The sequence below is a fragment of the Dermacentor silvarum genome, chromosome 8 (assembly GCF_013339745.2).
Source record: "Dermacentor silvarum isolate Dsil-2018 chromosome 8, BIME_Dsil_1.4, whole genome shotgun sequence".
Classification (NCBI taxonomy): domain Eukaryota; kingdom Metazoa; phylum Arthropoda; class Arachnida; order Ixodida; family Ixodidae; genus Dermacentor; species Dermacentor silvarum.
Window position 1 is genome coordinate 90134156 of NC_051161.1, and position 21224 is coordinate 90155379.

At 46.6% G+C, this 21224-nt stretch overlaps 1 protein-coding gene across 1 annotated transcript in view; it reads right to left on the minus strand.

Moving 5' to 3' along the window:
* Positions 1 to 20927, minus strand: part of LOC119461561 (cytochrome P450 3A24) — a 36545-nt gene extending 15618 nt beyond the window's left edge. Inside the window, exons 1-8 of the mRNA XM_037722906.2 lie at positions 20880 to 20927; positions 18567 to 18663; positions 17953 to 18078; positions 14303 to 14540; positions 13287 to 13411; positions 9952 to 10039; positions 8749 to 8818; positions 3608 to 3716 (exon numbers count right to left, since the gene is read on the minus strand). Coding sequence (XP_037578834.2) covers positions 3608 to 3716; positions 8749 to 8818; positions 9952 to 10039; positions 13287 to 13411; positions 14303 to 14540; positions 17953 to 18072 — 750 coding nt within the window. The 5' untranslated portion in view covers positions 18073 to 18078; positions 18567 to 18663; positions 20880 to 20927. The remainder of the gene's footprint in view (positions 1 to 3607; positions 3717 to 8748; positions 8819 to 9951; positions 10040 to 13286; positions 13412 to 14302; positions 14541 to 17952; positions 18079 to 18566; positions 18664 to 20879) is intronic.
* Between the last annotated feature and the right edge of the window lie 297 nt (positions 20928 to 21224).

Below are 21224 nucleotides of genomic sequence, written 5' to 3' on the forward strand. Positions count from 1 at the left end.
TGTCGCTGCATTCCGCGCCCATTGTACTTAAGTCACCGCAGTTGGGAAACGAACCCATGTCCTCATGCACAGTAGCAGAACACTGAACCAACGCAGTGGCTCACACGCATTTCGACTTAAGCTTGAAAGCACGTACCTGTATTGCAAGACGCGTCTCCCCTCATCACATGAATTCGCAACAAGCAGCTGGCTAATATTTCCGCTACCGGATGCAGATGCGAAAGCCGGGTTTGAGCCCCCAACCACGAGGTTTTATTGCGCACGAGGGGGTATCGTGGTGCCATGCACCGACAGCGCCTGCTTGACATGGAAAGTTTTATCACGTGACACATCACCTGCCTCGGAACTTCCTGATGAAGCTTCCTCTGCCCTCGCATGGGTGGACCATTTTATTTTTTAATAATTCTAGCAAATGATTTACACAACCGGAAGTTGTTTGTTGTCCTATCGCATACGCGGCAATACAAGTGTCTGTATATAAGTGTAAATTTGCCAAGCTTTTTTGACCGCTTTTGAAGCCTGCAAAAACTGTGTCGGATGGTCCACAACGCTGAGGTCTGCGGAATGCTATTGCACTATGAATTTCGGTGGCGCACATTGAAGGCACGCAGTACGTGAAGGGCACAAAACAACACGAGTAATCCCTCACTTTGTCAGCATTAGATGCTAAGAAAACTAAATGACATTCTGCTGTCTAACCTCCGAAAACTACACTGTAGGTTATGAGGGACGCCTTATAACGATGGCTACGGATCATGCTTAACCATATCGTGGTCTTTAACGTGCATTAAATGGGCGAAGGTAGTGCAGCAGGTGTGGTAATGTGACAAATATGTATTTCTGGTTTTATTTGGCATTGTGAAACATTTTATCAATTCAATTTAACGCTACACAATGAGTTGACAATCGACACCCCATGGGATAGCTCTTTATAGCGACGATAGATCAACTGGACAAACGCCCAATAACAGAAAAGAACATCCTTGGAAACTGGCCTACACAAACAACGGCGCGAGCAGCCCTGAAGGCACTGCTGCGTTACTTGAAAGACACCGGACTCAGTGACAAATTGTGACTCTGAACTGTGTTACGTAGGATGGAACGTTCACACTATGCAACACGAAAACGCCTTCGCAGACTGCGAGACAGTTCCCGCAGAATCAGTTCTGTTTTGTGTGCGTGTGTGATTTTCTTTTCTTTCCTTCTTTTTTTTATTCTTTATTTTTACTTATTCTTTCTCTCTCTCTCTCCTTTCGCATCCCTTTACCCCTCCCCCGGTACAGGGTAGCCAACCGGAGATAATCTCTGGTTAACCTCCCTGTCTTTTCTTTACCTCTTTCTCTCTCTCTCTCCAAAATTAATTTTTGTTTCTTTTTGTAAGCTCAAAATGCGAAATTCAACAACGTCCAACGACAGAGGACACCTGATTGTGGACAGCAGAAAGGGAAAGAAAAGAAAGCAGCAGTTTTGCGCGATAGACGAAGCATCGATTGTGATAGCAAATTATTAGACCCGAAGCAATGTAGCAGTTTTATCGGCTGTATAAACTTGTAAATATTCTCTTATTAAATAAATTAGCAAGCTTGGCGTCACTCGTGCACAGGCAAACATAGGCACATCTAGTTCGATGACCTCGGACAATCGCTGTCAAAACGCTGGAGTGAGGAAGTCTGGCAGCAGCAGCGTGCGAATTGACCTTCATGCTGCCTCTCGCTTCAACGCGAACTAAGCGTCGAGACACGAGTCATCCCTCGGCGCACCTAGCCTCTGTACCCATCGCAGATCGCTTTCAAGATAGAGCCCGTGCGGCTCTATCTTGAATAAATTCGTTCTCCCCGGCACCTCCGAGTAGCCAGTGCCAGAGCGAACCACTCCAAACGAAGTCGCCGCCGCAGTAGCATTCCCCCGTCCCCCTCCGTGCCTTACGCTAGGTGGAAGACAGCACGCTTCCTTCCCGCCTTCGTCCCTTGCACGCTGGAGATCGAGCCACCATCCTCGGCTCACCTTCGCACACTTTTACTCCCTTTATACAGAACATCACGGCGACGCCGACGGCGGTGATGACTGCGGTAATGCGCCTGGAAATACGCCATATAATTTCTACCGCAATAAAATCACCTACGCGACAGGTAACTCGGACCGAGTAATAAAGAATCTCGCCTCAGCAGATAAATGTCACGTGTTACCAATTTCCTCTAAGCCGACGGCAATGCCAGCGGTTTGTGTGGCGCAGTACTGACTTCCAGTGACAAGCTATCCAATATCAAGATATTTGAGCAGGTGCTCAAATATCTGGTCAAATATCTGGCCAGAATGACCTTGTCTCCCGAAAACAAACCGAGCACAACGCCCAGCACTTACTTGGATGAGGCGCTGCATCAGTTATTACTGCTTTTTATTTACTTGTAATTCCTGATTGGCACTACAAACTCATAGAAAGCAGGCCGGCTGCGCAATTTATTGGGAACTCTCGCCTACGCTTAACGGTTATTTTCGGAGGCATTCATTTTTTAAAATTCGAAGCATTTCTTGCCGGCGGCTCTGTCTGTTGTCCCGCGTCCCACACCCCCAAAGCGCATGCGCGTCCCCTCCCCCGCTCTCTCCTCTCCTACGCTCCCCCATTTCTCTCCTCTAGGAATACTCTACGGAGCGGCGCCCGCGTACCACACCCCCACAGCGCATGCGCGTCCCCTCCCCCTCTCTATCCTCTCCTACGCTCCCCCTTTCTCTCCTCTAGGAATCCAGAGCGGCGCGCTCGACAGGTGGTGCGACAGCTGCATACTCCGCTGCGGGCGCCACGGTAGTTCCGCGGATGAAAATGACGCAGCGCGCGCGCCCCATTCTCTGTCCTGTGCTGCGCCGCGATGAGCGCTCGGGCCGCTGCCGCGAAACCATCTCCCGCTCAAGCTAACCATCTCCCCGCTGCTTCGCATTCACACATGGTTCCCTCTAGCGGGATATGGAGTAATTTTTTTTCATTTTGTTTTCTTATTCTAACGCATTGAATGGTAGCTTTTATGCTGAACCATGAAATGGTACTTGCCGTGGTGGCTCAGTGGCAATGCGTTCGGCAGCTGAGCACGAGGTAGCGGGTTTAATTCCTTGCTACGGAGGCCACATTGCGATATGAACATAATTCAAAAACACTCGTGAGCCTCGGCTTAGCAGTACGTTAAAAAAAAGAACAACAGATGGGCAAAATTAACCCGTAGCATTCTACTACGACGCCTCTCATGGCCACAGTGTTGCTTTCAAAACCGTATGAATGAATGAATCAGTCAATCAATCAGCAGTGTTGCTTTTGGACACGAATGAATAAACAAATAATTAAATTATTCTATCTATCTATCTATATATCTCAATCAATTCGAATCGCAGTTTTTGATCACCATGATGCTTCTATTAATGAGAGGAAGCTCAAAACAAAATTGCAGCCAAGGAACAGGTTTGTGAGGGGCTGGTATTGCAGCCTCGGAAGACGAAGGCATTGGCGCCGCTAATGCTAGTCAAGATTTCAGAGAATCGGCGCACAAGAAGGAAAACCGCGTGCTGCTGTTGATTGCATTACATCGCGACACTCTCATAGAAAAGCGCAAAAGTCACTTACCTGCTCGGAGACGGTGTCGATGACTTCTTGTCGAACCTTTTCTTGGACATCCGGGTATTTGGCGAGGACAAAGGTCAGGTAACAGAGCGACGACGCTATTGTTTCGTACCTGCGGTGTACCACTCCAACATGCAGATTATATGCCCAATTAAGGCTCACGCTTTAAAATATTTTTTTTGTATTCGCGACGTTCAGCATGTTCAGCACTTTATTGCCTCCTATAAACTGTAGTGCCAAGGCTGGGCACGCCAGTCGAGTAGGAAGTTGGGACAAGCGGGCCGTTCGCATGGCGTGGGATGCTTACGGCGAATTCAGCAAATCGCACCGATTCGCACCGGGTCATTTGCTGAATTCGCCAATGTAGCTTTCACGTCAGCTCATGCCTTCCTACAAGGGCTGAATACGCCTCAGCACCAGTTTAAGCGAAAATAAATAAAAGAAACAAAGATACGTGAGGTCCCACGCACTTGATGGAATCGAAGTGAACCGAAGCTTTCCTGAATCACTTGAATTAAATTCAACGCGAAAGAGGCCACACGGGGCGTTATAACGTAAATCTATTCCCAAACTGTTTTTATTCCATTTGTGCCACCAGCCTTTCACGATTGGTCAAACGTATTTCGGGCTACCCCCGTGCCACGTGACATCACGAAAGTCGCAAGAACTCCCAATCTGATATGACGCGTACAGACTGATTACGAATGATTAGACCGAACAAAGGAAAAATTATTATTTCCAATTCCACATCTTTTATTTTTTTTTTTGCCATCAGCTCGCCGCTATTGTTCAAAATATTTCGGGCTACGCCCACTTTGCCTTTCTATCTCGCGACGTCTAAAAACCACGAAATCTCACCTTGTCAAAATGATGTTTACGCAATAAACACGCATTATTATGCCAAATCAAACAGACTTTTTTTTTTTCGGAATAGCCGGACAACTAGCCCGTTCCGAAAGGAATAGAACATAATCTCTGCCCCCCGATCACTCTGGCACTGGCTACTCGGAGCTTAAATATTAAATGAGTTTATTCGCGTATATATATATATATATATATATATATATATATATATATATATATATATATATATATATATATATAATAAAAATTGTTGCGTGGCAGTTTAACGTGGTCGAGGCCTTTTCACACGTATACGAATTCGCTCTGCCAGCTCTTCTCAACTGAAGGTCCGTTTTAGTGCCGTTTTTAACCTTCCGTTGCACGCCGCCGCGATGTTCGAGCAGCCATGGCTAAGCAAACGGAAGCGGGACAATTGGAGACGCCTGCACCTCCTCATCCTCGTCCGGTTATCTACTTTCACTGCGCTAGCTCGGTCCCAAGGAAACCCTCTCCACTTCTGTGAGCTCCTCGCCTCTTGTCAGCCAATTAGGTAAGAAAAACCTGCTAAAGGTAAGCAATGCTATTCGCTTTGATCGCAAACAAATGTGACCTCCTATAAACCAGGCAAGCGTTTAATTGGGCAGTTCAAACAACGCTGCGGGTCACCGCCTGACGCTTGCGTCGTCGGTTACGTAAATTTGAAGTCAGTTGATTGGAATGAAAACAGACTGGAATTGTTTTACGTCTTAGAGCCCATGGTGTGTGTAATTTTATGTTTATTGTTCTTCACCATTCCGGCAACCTTGAAATTATTATTTGTATTCATTTTTTCCCACTGTTTCAGGCAATACATCGTAATGCCCGCGAGCCAAGACTAAAAGAGAAGGTAGTTTCCTGGCTGGTCTTTAGTCTCGCAGGGCGAAACATCAACAGTGACTTTCGAGGCACATAGAAATAACAACAATCCCGTACACATATCAGTTATAACTATCAGTCATCGTGATGCGACATGATAGCAAGTACAATATGTAGTGCCAGCTATAGCAAATTATATGTATACCAAGAAACACATAACCTTGTAGCGCCCTCTTTTGGCAGCTTAAAGTGGCTTGCGGAATTGGCAAGTATAAGGAGGAGACGAGTACAAAATATGACATGTGGTTCGTGTCGTGCGCGTGCGCACGGCTGGCAGTTATGTTTCGAAGTTAGACGTCTTGCCCTGGTGCGCCGTTCTTACAGTAGTGACCAGGACGTGACTAAACCTTGGGGAGTTCGCAAAGAATGTGCTGTATATTAGGATCGAAAGTAGGAATGTTGTCTTCGTCTCTGGATATGCCTTTTTTTAGGGGCGAAGCACCTTAGGGCCGAGCCTCTCCCCCCCCTCCCCCCCCCCTCTTCGTCCGTAGCTCTGGTTTTCATGGAGTCCGCTAGGGGCGCTGCGGTGCACAAGGCTATATAAGCGCTCGTTCCCGACGCGCGCTCTCCTTCTCTCTTCAGCCATGGATGATAACGGTCGCTTCTGATAACGGCGCGCCCGCTATGGATGAAAAGGCGAGAGTGGCGGCTCAACTGCAAGCGGAGTCGAGGGCTCGCAAAGCTGCTGCAGCACGGCGACGCAGACAACAAGCGGACCCGGAGTCTAGGGCGCGGGAAGCTGCAGCAGCACGGCAACGCCGGCAAGCGGACCCGGAGCCGAGGGCTCGCGAAGCTCGCGCTTGAACCGAGCATCGGCGCCACCAACCTCAGGTAGAGAACGCTTCCGGCATTTTGCCGCCGTTTCCCGCGCTCTCGCCGCCTCTGGGTCCGCTTGCCGGCGTCGCCGTGCTGCTGCACTGATCACAAGGCAGTCTTAATGAAGGGAAATCGAAGTCCGCACCTCAGTACTATATACGACCAATAAAACAACATTGTATATACTGTACACATGTGTTGTCACTCATTTGCATGTTCGAGTGGGCAATGTACGGGGGATTCACGGTTACCCGAATGATCCCCCGGTGCTTCGCCCACTCATTATCATTCACTTCGTGGATATGCGGTGCTTTTTTTTTTCGGCTGCCAAACTTCGTGCCGATATATTTCTGACGGAATTGTTAGTGGAAGTTCAAGGGCCTGCGCTAACACCTGTGTTCTTACTGTGTTCAAGTGAAGGTTGTTATAAGGTGCGATAAGCGGTAAGAAAACTCACACACTAAAAAGCACTCCCTAGGTTGTGTTCCAATACTCGCTGGAGACGGCAAAGTATACGGCTGAGCGAACAGCGGCCATCTTAAGTATCATTCCAATCCTGACGAAGCTGTCAAAAGACAGTTTCGCGAAGAGAGCATGCAATTAACAAATGATGCGGGCTACTTTGCTGTCAAAACAAGGTGCCGGCTCAGCAGAATGCTGGGAAACTCGACGGGTAGGTCGTCTGCGCACAAGAAAACGTAGTCGTGCTTTCTTGATGCTGTCAATCTAAGCTATGTTGTGTGTGTGTTTTATTGCGATAGCAATTATATGGACACTCAAAAGCAGATTTCTGCCGTCGGCGTCGCCGTCGCCGTCGCCGTAGCCGTCGCCGTCGCCGTCGCCGTCGCCGTGAGGTTCCGTATGACGTCATTTGGAGAAGAAATCGTCGCCGCGCGCCGAACGCTGTATGTGCGAGTGAAAGGGCGTGAGGGGCGCGTCTTTCACGGGGAGTGAACGCACGGCGGAGAACAAACGCGCGTTCTGCGCCGTGCTCGCTTAAGGGCTGCAAAAGTAGGCGTCTCTGTTCTCCTTCACAATCACCATGTATGTAGAGCAAACGCGCCTTCTTTCGACGAGCGAGAGGACGTGGGGGAGGGGGAGGGAAGTGAGGCGACGTTTAGCTGCGGCACCAAGTGCCTATTTATATCACAGGCTCCGGCAACAGTCACCAACGCCGCACGCATTTTGAGCGAACGCGGGCAAAACGCCGATGGCGTCTTCAACAGTTCTGCGTGTTGCCGATGTTGCTGCATGTCCAAGTTTATACAGCTGATAAAGCTAATATCATTACTACGTATAGCTCTCTACAAGTTTGCTATCGCAATTGATGCTTCGCCTTTCAGGTGAAACTGCGACAACTTTTTTAATTAGTCTTCACAGGCAACGATTTAAATAATACAGAGATAATATGTGCTTTTCTTAGCCTTTTCGTGTCACCGCGAGGTGGCGTCACGCCTCGGAGAAGTAATTGCATGTCATTAGAGCACATAACTCATGTACATGTAATTGCGGTACAGCAGAAACTTGGAGGTTAACAAAGAAGCTGGAGAACAAGTTAAGGACCACACAAAGAGCGACGGAAAGAAATATGTTAAGCCTAACGTTGAGAGACGGGAAGAGAGCGGTGTAGATCAGAGAGCAAACGGGGATAGCCGATATTCTAATTGACATTAAGAGGGAGAAATGGACTTGGGCAGGCCATGTAATGCGTAGGATAGATAACCGGTGGATCATTAGAGTTACAGAATGGATACCGAGAGAAGGGAAGCGCAGTCGGGGACGGCAGAAAACTAGGTGGTGTGATGAAGTTAGTAAATTTGCAGGCGCAAGTTGTAATCAGCTATCCCAAAGCAGGGGTAATTGGAGATCGCAGGGAGAGGCCTTCGTCCTGCAGTGGACATAAATATAGGCTGATGATGATGATGATGATGCTATATGACATGCGGTATGTGCGGGTTATATTGCCTCACCAGTCTATCGCTAAAGTTGCTCACACCAGGTCTTACATTCTTGAGAAAATTATTCTTCATAATTTTGAGAATGGCAGCCCACAAACAATTGATATGAAACAATACACCGGCAACGCATGCCTTTTATCTTAAATCTTCTCAGACTTAAATATCAAAAGTGCTAAAGACTAACAGAGCTCAAACCTGTAAGTTAAGTAACTTTAATGGCGCGGCTGCGCACCACCTCCGGGATCGGCCCAGGGAAGAGGTTTGAAACATATCCGACACAGAAAAGTGCGGGTAAAGTCACAAAGAAAGACGTTGGCTTTAGTTAACAAGCATAATGAAATTGTCCGATGGCGGGATTCAAATAGAGGACCCTAGCAATAACAGCTCGTTTTTACTTAGTCAGCTTACGTTTATTTCAATTCATACTGCAACTACAGCTGCGAGTCTTACACTTCGTGTAATATTCTAACATGTTGCTATCGTATTCATTGCTTCGCCCTTATGGCGAAACTGTGATATTTTTTTTCGCGTGTCATGCGTATACGCATGATGCGTATGCATGAACTGAGGGTCATATGAATTGCAGCGCCCAACTTTGGGTTCGTGTCTTACCCTGCGACGAACAGTGTGGCCGCGCAGGTAATTACTTCTGCGACGTTTAGTGATCTGCTTGTCACTCGTCCTAGTGGGAAAAAAAGAACACAGGGAAAGCAAAAGCAAAGTTAAACAGCTGACTGTAAGAGAGACTCGGAAGCGCGAAAACAAAATTCCTTATGTCAAACGATGTGAAGCACGCCTAGATGGTTAGATATTTCTGCAGCACGGCTGCTTTTGCAAGCGTTCATCAATAAAAAAAGAAGAGAAAGAAAGAAAGAGAAAAAGAAAGAAAGAAAGAAAAAACGTAAAAAGGAAAGGAAGACGCATGACAGATTCACTCAGTGCATCCTTCAGCAATATTCCTGATAATGTAAAATGTTACACAAAATGTTTGTTTTGCAAGTACAAGGCAACATAAAAACAGCCAAAATGCACAAAAGATTGTACAAAATGATCTGTAATGGGGCACGTGAATTGAATACGCATTGTACTGAAAATACTGAAGATATTGAAAGTGGACAGTGTGGACAGTGTGGAAAGTGGACACACACACACACACACACACACACACACACACACACACACACACACACACACACACACACACACGCACACGCACACGCACACGCACACACACACACACACACACACACACACACACACACACACACACACACACACACACACACCACACGCACACACGCACACATACAAAGCCCATCCAATACTGATATGGTGCCTCTATCTAAATTACAGAATGACAGCCTGCTACGTATGGTCAAAAACGTATTTGATAAACAAATTTCAGGGTACGTTGGCTCAATTGCTGTGACAACGTGCCATTTGAGCGGATTATTCCGTTCCATTGTTTCGCATTCGTCTTGTGTTACTAACACAGCTGCCTTGTTATTGTTGTTGCATCAATGGCTAGCTGCATACTTGTCTGCAACTACACCGTCCTCGTCGTTCTGGCTGCCTGTTCTTCGCGCAGTTAACTGCAAAAGAACGTCTTATTAACGAGACAAAACATGCCCATTGCTTAAAGGGAATATGCCATGGTCGAATCCCCTACAAGGTCAAGTCGTCTTCTCGCAAGGTTCACACTTGACTAAACATCCTTTGTGCCTTGTTTTATCCAGTTTCTGATTCCATTCATCTTTTATATACGTGTACGCTCTGGACTATACTGATAAGCTCATAGAGAAATACAGAGCTCACCATTTATTGCCTCGGCACCATTTGGTAGCGTTTCGCTCTCAACGTACTCTGCATCGAGCAGATTCTGGAGAATATCAGGTCTTCCATACTGCACGGCACATAAAAGGAAACATAAGCAAGGAACGACAAGGCGAACAACTAATTCCATGCATCAACTACACAAGGTGCGCCAACATTTGTTTCCAACAAGCACTCGCTGGTGCGTGGCGTTGCGGTGTTGCAGATGATGACGTATAGGTCAGCAAGCGAGGTGTTGCGCACAGCAGCGTCAAAGAAACAGAGACCATCATCGAATGTTTAGAAGCACAATAACGGTTTGTAATTTATGCTTCTGCGATGGCAATAGAGCCACTCTCCATGAAAGAAGGCTTGCTAAGCCCGAAAATAGGGAAACACGAGAGATTAGTGGCAACGCCGTACTCAAGTTCTAGCACAATAACCTCATGACGTCATGGATTTTGACGTCAGGGAGTATACATCAGCCTTTGGAGTTACATCCCTTGGAGTACAGCACAGTTGCAGTCTCTCACAAATATAAAGTCTTCAACGACAGGAGAGAGATTCACGCAATACGTCTTGATATTACAAGGCGGTTTCCAACAGTCCATACGTCAGGCTATGAAGAACGTGACATACTTTATTTTTCTTCTTTTTTGTTTTTAATTGCCATTGCAGTTGACTGCCCCGCATTTGGCTCATTCATTCATTTAACAATTCAACGTAGTGTCGAAACCGGAGACACGTTAAGCACATTAGCAACATTTTAAATCCATATTCAATTAATCAATGAAGTCAGATAAGACTACCCTCACGCCGCACAGATCGAACAATATGCCGAGACAGTCAAACATGAGACATACAATTCACTTTCAGCACTATACCTTAAAAATTGCTGGCTCTCCAATACTCGAGAGTAGATGTAAGCATGAAATGGCTACCGGCAAAGCAGATTGGTTGGCGATGATACTAGCCACAATATTAAAACGGGTGTAGTACATGTTCGCAACGGCACACCCCACCCCACCGCAGCACGACATACTGTGCAACGGTCCATATGGACGCTGCCCAGCTAGAAGAAAACCGGCTGAAGGCGGCACGACAGACAGCGAAAGACGCCATGGAGGCAAAGCGCACTGTGCCTGCTAGAAGAAAAGCGCCTGAAGGAGGCGCCACGCAGCGTGACGCCGTCTCTCGAGGTGACGCAACACCCGCGCCGCGGAACTCACGGACCACTGGCGTTCAAAAGAGCACAGGCAACCCTGTCTCAGCGCCAAAAGATGACAGTCAAGTGTATGGTGTCCTGTATCTGCCTTTTGAACGTCGCTATTGGAAATGACAAATAAAAACTTTAGCGTACTAGAAGTTGCAGCTTGAGTGATATTGTGAACAAACATTAGGAAGAACTCGGAGGCAATATTTTTTGCAACTTTTTTGGGCAGTAACTAGCGTGTGTAATGCGGTCCTGTACAAAAGGTTGGGGCCCAGAGACCACATTTTATTAACTTTTGACTGGTTGCCCGGATGATCTCATTTTGTTCTCGCAACGATGCCCGGGTGTTCTCGTCCGAGTGCCCGGATAACGGCTCTGGCTTTTAACTCAAGGTCACTTGAAGGTCGCCGACAACGGGAGCTAAAAGCATTTCATGCCTAAAAAATATTTGCAACCATAGACGAGGCAACCTCAAATTTCCGCCCGCGACACCAGTGCCGATTGCTCCCCTAGCGAGCAGATTCGAACGTCGGCGGTCGCCTCCCATCCCGTCGGAGTGACCACGCGCCCATTTGCGTTGGAGTGCGTGCTACCGGTGAGTGAGTTTACACGATGGCAAGCGTAGCCTCGTCACACCGCAATGATTTAAATCTTCTTTGAAAATTGTTACAATGAATATGCAAGTCACGGTACATTTAAGCATAGAATAATTGAAAAATTACAGGCGCTATATTTTCTTGATATCTTTGTGCCGCTCCTGCTTTCGAAAGCAAAAAGCATTTATGGACACGTATTCTGCAATAATACGGATATAGATGTACAGCCAAACTGCTTGCGAGAAGAAGCACAGAACAACCAGAAACGCGGATGACACTAGGAGCCGCTTACGATGAGCCAATATTTGACAAAACTGCGACTCGGTTGAAGCCACAAAATGAAGCTGTAATTTGGACACAGCAATTTGCAAGGGTTGGGATTTTTTTAAAGCGAGCTTATTTAAGGAGGTCACAGTTGCTGCAGCAGTGTGTAATCTGAGAGGCGTACACACAGGGTGCTTTTTATCTTTTTTTTTTTTTTTTAGACCATACACATTTTTATAAAAAAGAAAAAGTAATGAGCGCAGCGAACGTGGTGTTTTTGCAGACGAGTTCCTGGTCGAGGCGGACATACTTTTCCGCTAATAACATGAGCTTCAGAAGACTAATTAATAAAAATGAATTAGTTAACTTTTTAGCCTTGGAGGCAGTTGTCTAAATGGCAAATCTGGAGGCAGTGACATTTTCCTGCACACCCGTCTTTTAAAAATCTTGACAATCGCACCTGATTCGAGATATTCATCATCAAATCCCAAAGCTCAAACGAGGCAATATCGTGACTGAGAGCGTCCCACTGCGCGTCAGACGGCAACGCACCGTGAAGAAGTGGGGGGTGAAGTTTGAATGGTAGAATGCCGCGGCAAATCCTGACCCGACACGCACGCCTCGCATGCTTGCCGGACAAAGCGTACCGTATCAGTAGGCCTATATCTGCCGCGACTGGCAGAGACGTTCGTTTCCAACTTGCCCGCGCGTGTCGTCATGGGGCGTCTCGGTCTGTTACAATATCGAGGCCGCCTTTCCTGCGCTCCAGCGGCGCTAGGTTTCGATATTGTCTGGATTTATCGTGAAAATTTTGTGATAAATATCTCAAGTTAGGCGCTTTCAAGATATGTATTCACTCATTTGTCAACGCGTTTTAACCAAAAAACAGGAAACTCCACATGACTAGGGAGCCTACATGCAACAGCGCTTGAATGTAGGCTCCCTACACACATCACATACAACACCTGGTGGGAAATATCGTCATAAGTGGGTGCACATATGGCGCCAACTGCGTGCGGTCTGCAAAAAACAAAGTAGCTTAATAAATAGCGGTGATGACAGCAAGCGATAAGTATTCAAATCAGATGGGCTTATGGGTCCCAAAAGGCTAGAGTGGTCAGGAGAGTCGTGCAATGCTGACTAAGGCGCTTTGAGAAATGGCCCCGCACTTTAAAAACATCCATGAAGGTGTCTAATTCCATAGAAAATGCGTACAGAGCTGGCGAGACGCTGTCGAATTTATCAGCAAAACATGTGTCACTCACCGAGGGGTCCTTTTTTCTTATCTGAATTATCGTAGCCATTTGCCGAGTCACCTTGTCGAAGTCTTCAATCAAGAGAGAAATCCAGCACAAAGGCTTCACCAAGCGTCCAAAGCAGGTAGTACTCTCTGCAGATATAAGGAAAGAGGATGATCGGAAATGGTATCTCTGTGCTGATCTGTGTCGGATGAATAAAAAAAATTAAGCGAGGGAAAAGTTCAGTGCCAATGCTTCACAGCGCTCAACGTACGTTGTATTTCTTGGGTGAATATGAGTTTCTATACACTATACTCCGCATGATTGGTATAGGGCGGTGAGTGGGCTGCGGCCCTCCCCACCTGTCACAGTAAAGTGGGAAAAGAGAACTTGTTACGAGATGGGCGAAGGGTGTTCTCGCACTCTCCATCGGCCCCACGTGTCCCGATAGCTTGCCTAAACCGGCCCTGGTGCATGGGCATAAGTAGCGCCGATGAAAAGACGCATGGCGGAGCACACATTAAAATTGTACTCACCCATTCACCCCAATTATAGGCGGAAGCGTCGTCTTCGCAATAATGCATTTACCCACTGATGGCTCCAAATACTTGTCACTTAACTCAACCCATATGCATGTGTGCGGTGTGCAAGTGGGCTCTACCGGGGTAGAGGTCCACTTTAAAATTGACAGTATTTCGAGAGAAACTCATTTATTCAACCGCTGAGAAGGAGCGCCTTTCGAACATTTACACTTTCGTCACCCAACCATCACCTACTCTCTCCTATTCACTTGGGCTCCTCACCATCGATTGAGTTAAAGTAATATAAACTCTTTAAGTGAGAAGCAGGTGCCCTGACCGACTCCCCTTTTCCAATTGTTGGCTCTATGTTGAGGCCCTTGCCTTGATCACCCACTGAAAATCATCGGCAATAATCAAACTTGACCGGCAACTCTTTTTGTCTGTCTGTCTGCCTGTTTGTTTGTTTGTTTGTTTTATTTTTACTGCATTAACAGAGGAAATGGCGGCGCCTTGCCGACTCACGTGCAATCATGTGCAGAGGACCAGTCATTATCTTGTAGCAGGCAGACCTGGCGACGGTGGCAATCGGGTGGTCAGGCGCTCCTTGGAATCTCTCGTCGAGGCCGAACGCGGCCCGCGCCACGAAGTCCATGGACAGCTGCTCGTACCTCTGCAGCATGTTCACCTCGTCGCCCGATCGGGCTGGTTCCTCAAGAGACTTTAGTAGGACATCGATGTCTTCTTCCATAAGCGGCATCATCTGCGGGATCACGAACGATACGCGTCATATGTTGTGGGACGGTACGGCATATGGCGCATTTGGACGTTGCTGCACGCGTAGGCAGACAACCGAACCCACAACATAATGCGGAGGTGTGGGATTCCCTTCTCAGTAGCGGCAAGTTGTCTTTTTTATTGCGATAGCGATTATATGGACACTCCAGGCGCATTTCTTCCGTCGTCGTCACCGTCGGCATCGCCGTGATGTTCCGTATAAAGTCCAAGAGCGATAATATCGTCGCCGCGCATGCCGTATGTGCGCGTGAAAGCGTGCGAGGGTGAGCTGACGATGGCGGCTCAATATCGCGCGCGCAAGGGAGTAAAGCGGGGAGGATTCTACTCCGGCGGCTGCTGCGTATACGGCGCGGCCGCGCGGGCCCTATCCCGAAAGCGATCTGCGATGCGAACAGAGATCGCGTTCAAGCGAGAGGCATAGCACGAAGGTCAATTCGCTCGCTGCTGTTGCCGTGCTTACTCACTACAGCGTTTTGACAGCGAGTTTCTGCGGTCATCGAGTGAGATGTGTTCATGTTTTCTTGTGCGCGCGAGATACCATGCTTGTTAATTTAGTAAGCGAATGTTTACAGCTTTATACGGCCGATAAAGCTACTCTCCTTACTTCGCATAGCTGTCTAATAATTTACTATCGCCTTTAATGCTTCGCCTTTAGGCAAAACTGCTACTTTTTTTTCTGGTTGCAATTCCTCTTTCCCTTTAATAAAGATATAAAGGTTATCTCAAAATTAAAGCTCCGTTATACATCTCAATATACAAAAACTTGTAATTTCCATTAAATTACTTTAGCTTCAATGCAAGCATTTCTTTTCCTTACACTTCTTCGTTCCTCTGCGTATAGTAGCAGGCCACAGACAAAGCTCCTTCTGCTGACCTCTTCGCCTTTCTCACATTAATTTTTTTACCTCTCAACTTTTATATCGGTTGGCTTCCTATGGTTGCTACTAAATATCGAGTTCTTCGGTACTTCTGATTCTTCTCGCCCATTCTCGACGATCCCTGTCGTCCAAAGTCAAGTTTACGCCTGTAAACAAGCGGGGCACAGCCGCCCACAGAACCACTGTGCAAAGTGTCTCCTCAGGTATTAACTACTGTTCCCGTGTAAGCTTTTAGAGCAATACAAATTTCTACGCTAGCATGCCTACAATAGGCTAAAATACACTATTTTTATTTCCCATTTCGGTCTCAACAAGTATTTTATCTAATAGCTTTCTTTTCCTTTTTTTTATTTTTTTAAAGGTTTCTCTTCCAATCCTCCAATAAGATGCCGGATTGGCCACAGTTACTTTCTCTGCGTTCATTTGTGAGCAAACTAATGTCCGTTTTTGAAACAACGAAAAAAATACGAAAGACGGTCAGAAATGAATGTTACCAGTTAGTCTATTTGCGTTGATAAAGTGAAGTGACGCAGAATGTTATAATTATACTGCGACGTCGTAGCTGCAGGAGAGCCTGTCACAAAATACGTCTAATGCTTGACGAGCAGCACTGGTGCTGTAGCTGTAACTCTGTGTACCTCGTGTATCGAATTATTCACGGGGATTATCGCCCCAGGCAACGTTGCAGATCTGTGACAGATATGCTTCAGTGTAGGGCTCCAGGTTAATTTTGACCAGCTGGTGTTCTTGAATGTACACCTGATATGCACGATCATTCTTTCATTTGGTCCCCATCAAAATATGGCCACCGCGGCGGGAGTCGAACCCGTGATTTTGTGCACATCAGCAGAACGTCATAACGACGGAGTCATCGCGGATGGTACATAACATGTATATTGAATGTATATGCTGAACGAATAATATGGGTAGCCAGCCAGGAAGAAGACAGCCTGTGCGCCCATGACACTTTTCCGCCTTTACTCCTTTCTTGTCGCTTGCATCCCTTAATTCATTTTATCCCGCTCTAGCCGTGCAGCCGTACATAAACGTAGCCTTGCACAGATCCTATACAGGCTGACAGATCAGGAATTCTCGTTTTCTTGACAGGCTCTCGAACATCTTCTGCATATTAGGCTTCAAACCTACTCTTACACTTTGTAGGCTAAGGTTTGTTGCGAGTCATCTGTAGCGTTGCTGAAGAGGACAATGCCTTCTGCAAACCGCAGGTTTCTGATATATTCAGCGCTGATCTTCACTCCTAATCCTACCCAATCTAATAACTTGAGCACTTCTGAGCTTGCGGTGAATAGCATTGGAGATAGTTTGTCTCCTTGCCTGACCCCTTCCTTGATTAGCATTTTTCAGCTTTTTCTTTGAAGAAATATGGCAGCTTCGGAATATTTGTATTTTGCTAAGATAATCAAGTATGTTTCATATGCTTCTTGGCCCTGGACTAGCTCCATGGTTGACGGTATATTTATGAAACAGAACACCTTTTTGTAATCCTGAAACCCATATAGAGAAGTTTATAATACTCCGCAGATTTCTCATTTATCTAATTGACTGCATGGATGCGATACTTAATTGAATATTCCTTTCTAAAGTCAGCCTGTTCTCTGGGTTGATTTAAGTCAAGTGTTGCCCTGATTCTATTGAAAATTATCTTGGCGGACTTGGGCCATGAGAATATGGCCGGCATTATGAAATGCAAACTGGCAGCTAGCTTGCCGCTTTCTTTGAAAAGAAAATTGTACGATTATTGCATTCTACCGGTACTAACATATGGGGCAGAAACGTGGCTGTCACCAAAGAAACTATCAAAGAAGCTATCAAAGAAACTATCAAACGAAAGCTACTAGGCGTAACATTAGGAGATGGAAAGAAAGCGGGAAGTATGAGAGAGAAATGGGGGTAGCCGATAACCTTGTTGAGATTAAGAGGAAGGAATGTGGCAGTAGAGGCCATGTAATACGTATAGAGGAGATAACCGGTGGTGTATTACGGTTACAGAATGGTTGCCAAGGAAATGAAACGCGCCCAGTCGAAGACGGAGAACTATAAGCAGGTGTGGTCAAATTAGCTAATTTGCAGGAAGAAGCCAGCTGGTGTAAAAGAGGGGCCATTGGAGATCGCTGAGAGGGACCTTCGTCCTACAGTGGACTTAAACGATGATGATGATGAGGAGGAGGATAACGAAGAAGAAGACGCGGCTGTAAACTAGAGTGTCTCGACGTCCTCCTCGCCCACCACTCTGCATGGAGTGGCGGGCGAAGAGGACATCGATACACAGCTGCCACCCATGCAGGACTGTCAGCGCAGATAGCGCGATTAACCTGTCTGTCGCGTCATTTTCATTTGTCTCTTTATTCTGCGTATGTGCACGCGCATTCATCAGTACGATTGAAGATCTAACTCCGCCTATACAGGAGAAGATTGTCATGCATTTCGACAGAACCGAACTCGCACGCCGCGTGAGGCTCATTTGGTGCGCATACCCACCATCTTTATCTTTGCTGCGCTGAAACCGCCGGCCACGGCGTTTCGGATGCTCCTCCACTTTGAGTCTTTGGCGTGTAAGATGGACTTGCCCAGAACCGGATGCATTTCTTCGATCATCATTGTCAACTGGTAATGACAAAAAAAAAAAATACTACAGCGACATTTCACGCTGTGAACGCGGCTTACGCGCAAACATATAGGCGCCGCGAATATCCACAGCGAGTACGGCGGCGTCTACAGTGTACTAGATATTGGCGTCGAAGCACGAACTGAATTTACGCGAACGCGGCGATTCTCTTCTCCACCTCCAGGCGCCTTCCTCCTCCGGCGCTCGCTTCCCTCGCGGCGACAAACGTTATCTGTTGTTGCGGCGGTTGTTGGGCGGTTGCGGCAAATACCAAGAGCGTGTAAACACCGCGTGTGCTTGCGCAATAGGTAACGGTAACTGCCGAAAAAGTATAACGCCGCGCTAAAACATTCCATAAGCGCACAGCAAGTGAACTGAATGCAGTGGCCCCCGAGACTGGACCCTCAATATCGCGGAGCTTTAGGAGCAGCCGCGTCCGACGTTTCTGAGAACGCTCTTATAAGACGGAAATGTTCCATGCACTCACCCCTCTGCCCGTGAAATTCGAGAAGCCGCGCACGCAGACTTCCTCGATCAACTCCAGGTCCTGGGTCACGACGAATGGCACATCGCCATTGTAGAAACTACGAGAAGGTGTACATCGTGATTTGTATATTTAGCGGCGCCATTATTCCACACGAGGCAAAAAAGGATAAAAATAAAACACGGGGCACCGAAGTATATATATATATATATATATATATATATATATATATATATATATATATATTTGTTTGTTTAACGTCCCGATGCAACACTTTTGGCTATTTTATGCGCCGTATAATGGAGAGCGTGGGATTAATTTTGACCGTCCGGGGTTCTTAAATGGGCACGTAAATCGAAGTGCACGAACGTGGTTTTACAGCGAAGCTTTCTTTGACTAGGGTTCTGTACATTTTACGTATTAGTCAACAGATATGCGGGTAGAAAAGTCAGCTCCCGGATTTGACGCAAAATCGCTCCTTGTACCTTCGTAACGCACCTTCGTAATGCACATTCACAGCTGTAGAATGCCACGTGATTTTTTTTCTTCTTTTTTTATTTCTTTTTTTTTTGCTTTTAGCCTTCATTTAACTGCGGCCGACGTGGTCGGGAATCGAACCCGCGACCTCGTCGTTCGTTATTGAAGCTTGTTCGGCAGCAGAATGCCGTAGCCACCGAGCCACCGCGAGGAGTGGAGAAGTGTACGCACCAGCGAGGTGTTAAACGAGGGAGGGTCGCAATTTTCGCATGTCACTTCTGTTGATCACTTCATGTTTGGCCCACTGTTAGGCCACGCATCCGTCGCAGGGAGAGCGCTGTGGTAGTACGTATAGTGCTAGTATGCAGGGAGTGCAAGAGGCAAGATATGTTAATTAAGTAGCAAACATCTATATAGCGTTCCTCTATATTAAAGTTTACCCACTCTGTAAAATAACCTTTAACGCATGTTTCAACGCGAAGAGGGTCTGAGAGATTCACATGCGAAGTTTTATTTCGAAATATCTGCACGTTCTCTTAGCCGGTATTTTCTTTTTCCCCATTACTTCGTTGCCGAAACAGCGCTTCGGCGACTTCCGCGGCACCTTGTCCATTTATAATGTCCGTACTAGTCGCTCCACGACTTTGAGATCCAGCACGTAAATCTCGGCGCACGCTCTATCGCCCAAGCTTTTTGGCAAGCGTTTTGATATTCCGGCAAGCACCGATCGAGGCCTATTAGCGCGATTTTGTGGCTCCTTTTGCATGGCTCCTTCAGACGCTCTACGACTTTCAAATCTCGCCAATTCGTTCTCGAAGGTGCATACACTATTCGCACAAGATTTCGACCACTTTCGCTGCACTTCTATTGTCTCAAAATGGGCCTATATGGGCAGGCAACCACCAAAACTGCCATAATTTCCCACGACTCGCCTAATTCATCACGACGCGCGTAACTTTGCTCACGCATCTCATTTACTGATCCCTCACGCTGCCTCCAATATGCGTCACGCTGCGACATCTGCTTTTTTTTTTTAATATATATGCGCGCGTTTACGCTCATTCCGTCTCTGTTGACGCTTCTCTCGTTTATGTTTACGTTTTCGAGCAAATCTATTGTCGCTATAGTGTATAGTCGCCATAACTCCATGTGGTCAAAAGGAATCCGGAGTCCTTCATTATACGGAAACTCGCAGTGTCAATCTGTTTCTTTGTTTCTTCCGGTCGCTAGAACCAGTCAGTTATTCGATCAATTGATCAATGCAGCAATCATGTCACTAGATGAAAACCACCACGACTAAAATGACACACTCGGAGAACACCTAATTTGCACAACATACGCAAAAGCTCGCTCCCTAAGCTAATCAGAGAATGCCTCAGGGCAGTGTCCCACCGGCACGTTGAAACCTCCGCATCGCAGCACGTGCTAGGGAGAAATGTGAAACGTATACAGTAAAAAAGTGATGGAAATGAGTGAAGATAATGTTTACTGCACTTAGACTGCGCCATCGACAGCACCCTATAGCATGGCAGCCGGAGGGTTCTTTCGGGCTACGAGCGTTCGAATGTTACTCTTACATGTCAGTCGCCTTATCTGCGACAATTGAATAATAGTTAGCACCACTCTTCAAACAGCACTGCTTACTTCCCAATGCGCTGTGATTACACGTTCGAGACGGCTGTCTAGGCAAATTGTGCGTTGCGCCGCCTTTTTTGATATGACAGAATATCATTCTGAGAAGATAGCCGGCCATGAGCCCTTCATTTGCTAGGCCTCTCTACACATCAGTATCAAGAGGCAATTCGAAGTTCCCTTCAAGCAAGTGAATGTCAAGCTTACCCAAAAATGTCGCCGTATTTTTCTATCCATTTGCCGATAACCTTATATATGTCCTGGAAAAAGAAAATTAGAAATAAGTCGTTCGAAAGCCTGCAGGTGACAAGTATACCGGCAGCATATTAGGAACTAAACGACGTGTACTAAATGTTATGGAACTTCCAGTGTCTCTTTATCAACTTGGCATTTCAGTCAGGCCCTTATTCCTTAGGCCATTTGGTATCACTATATTACTGGTGCCTCACTAGATAAAATACGAATGTATATACAGGGTGTCCCAGCTATCACGCAGCATGATTTAAAAAAAGAGGAACGGCGTTACGCGAAGCCAACCTGGTGCGTATTGTT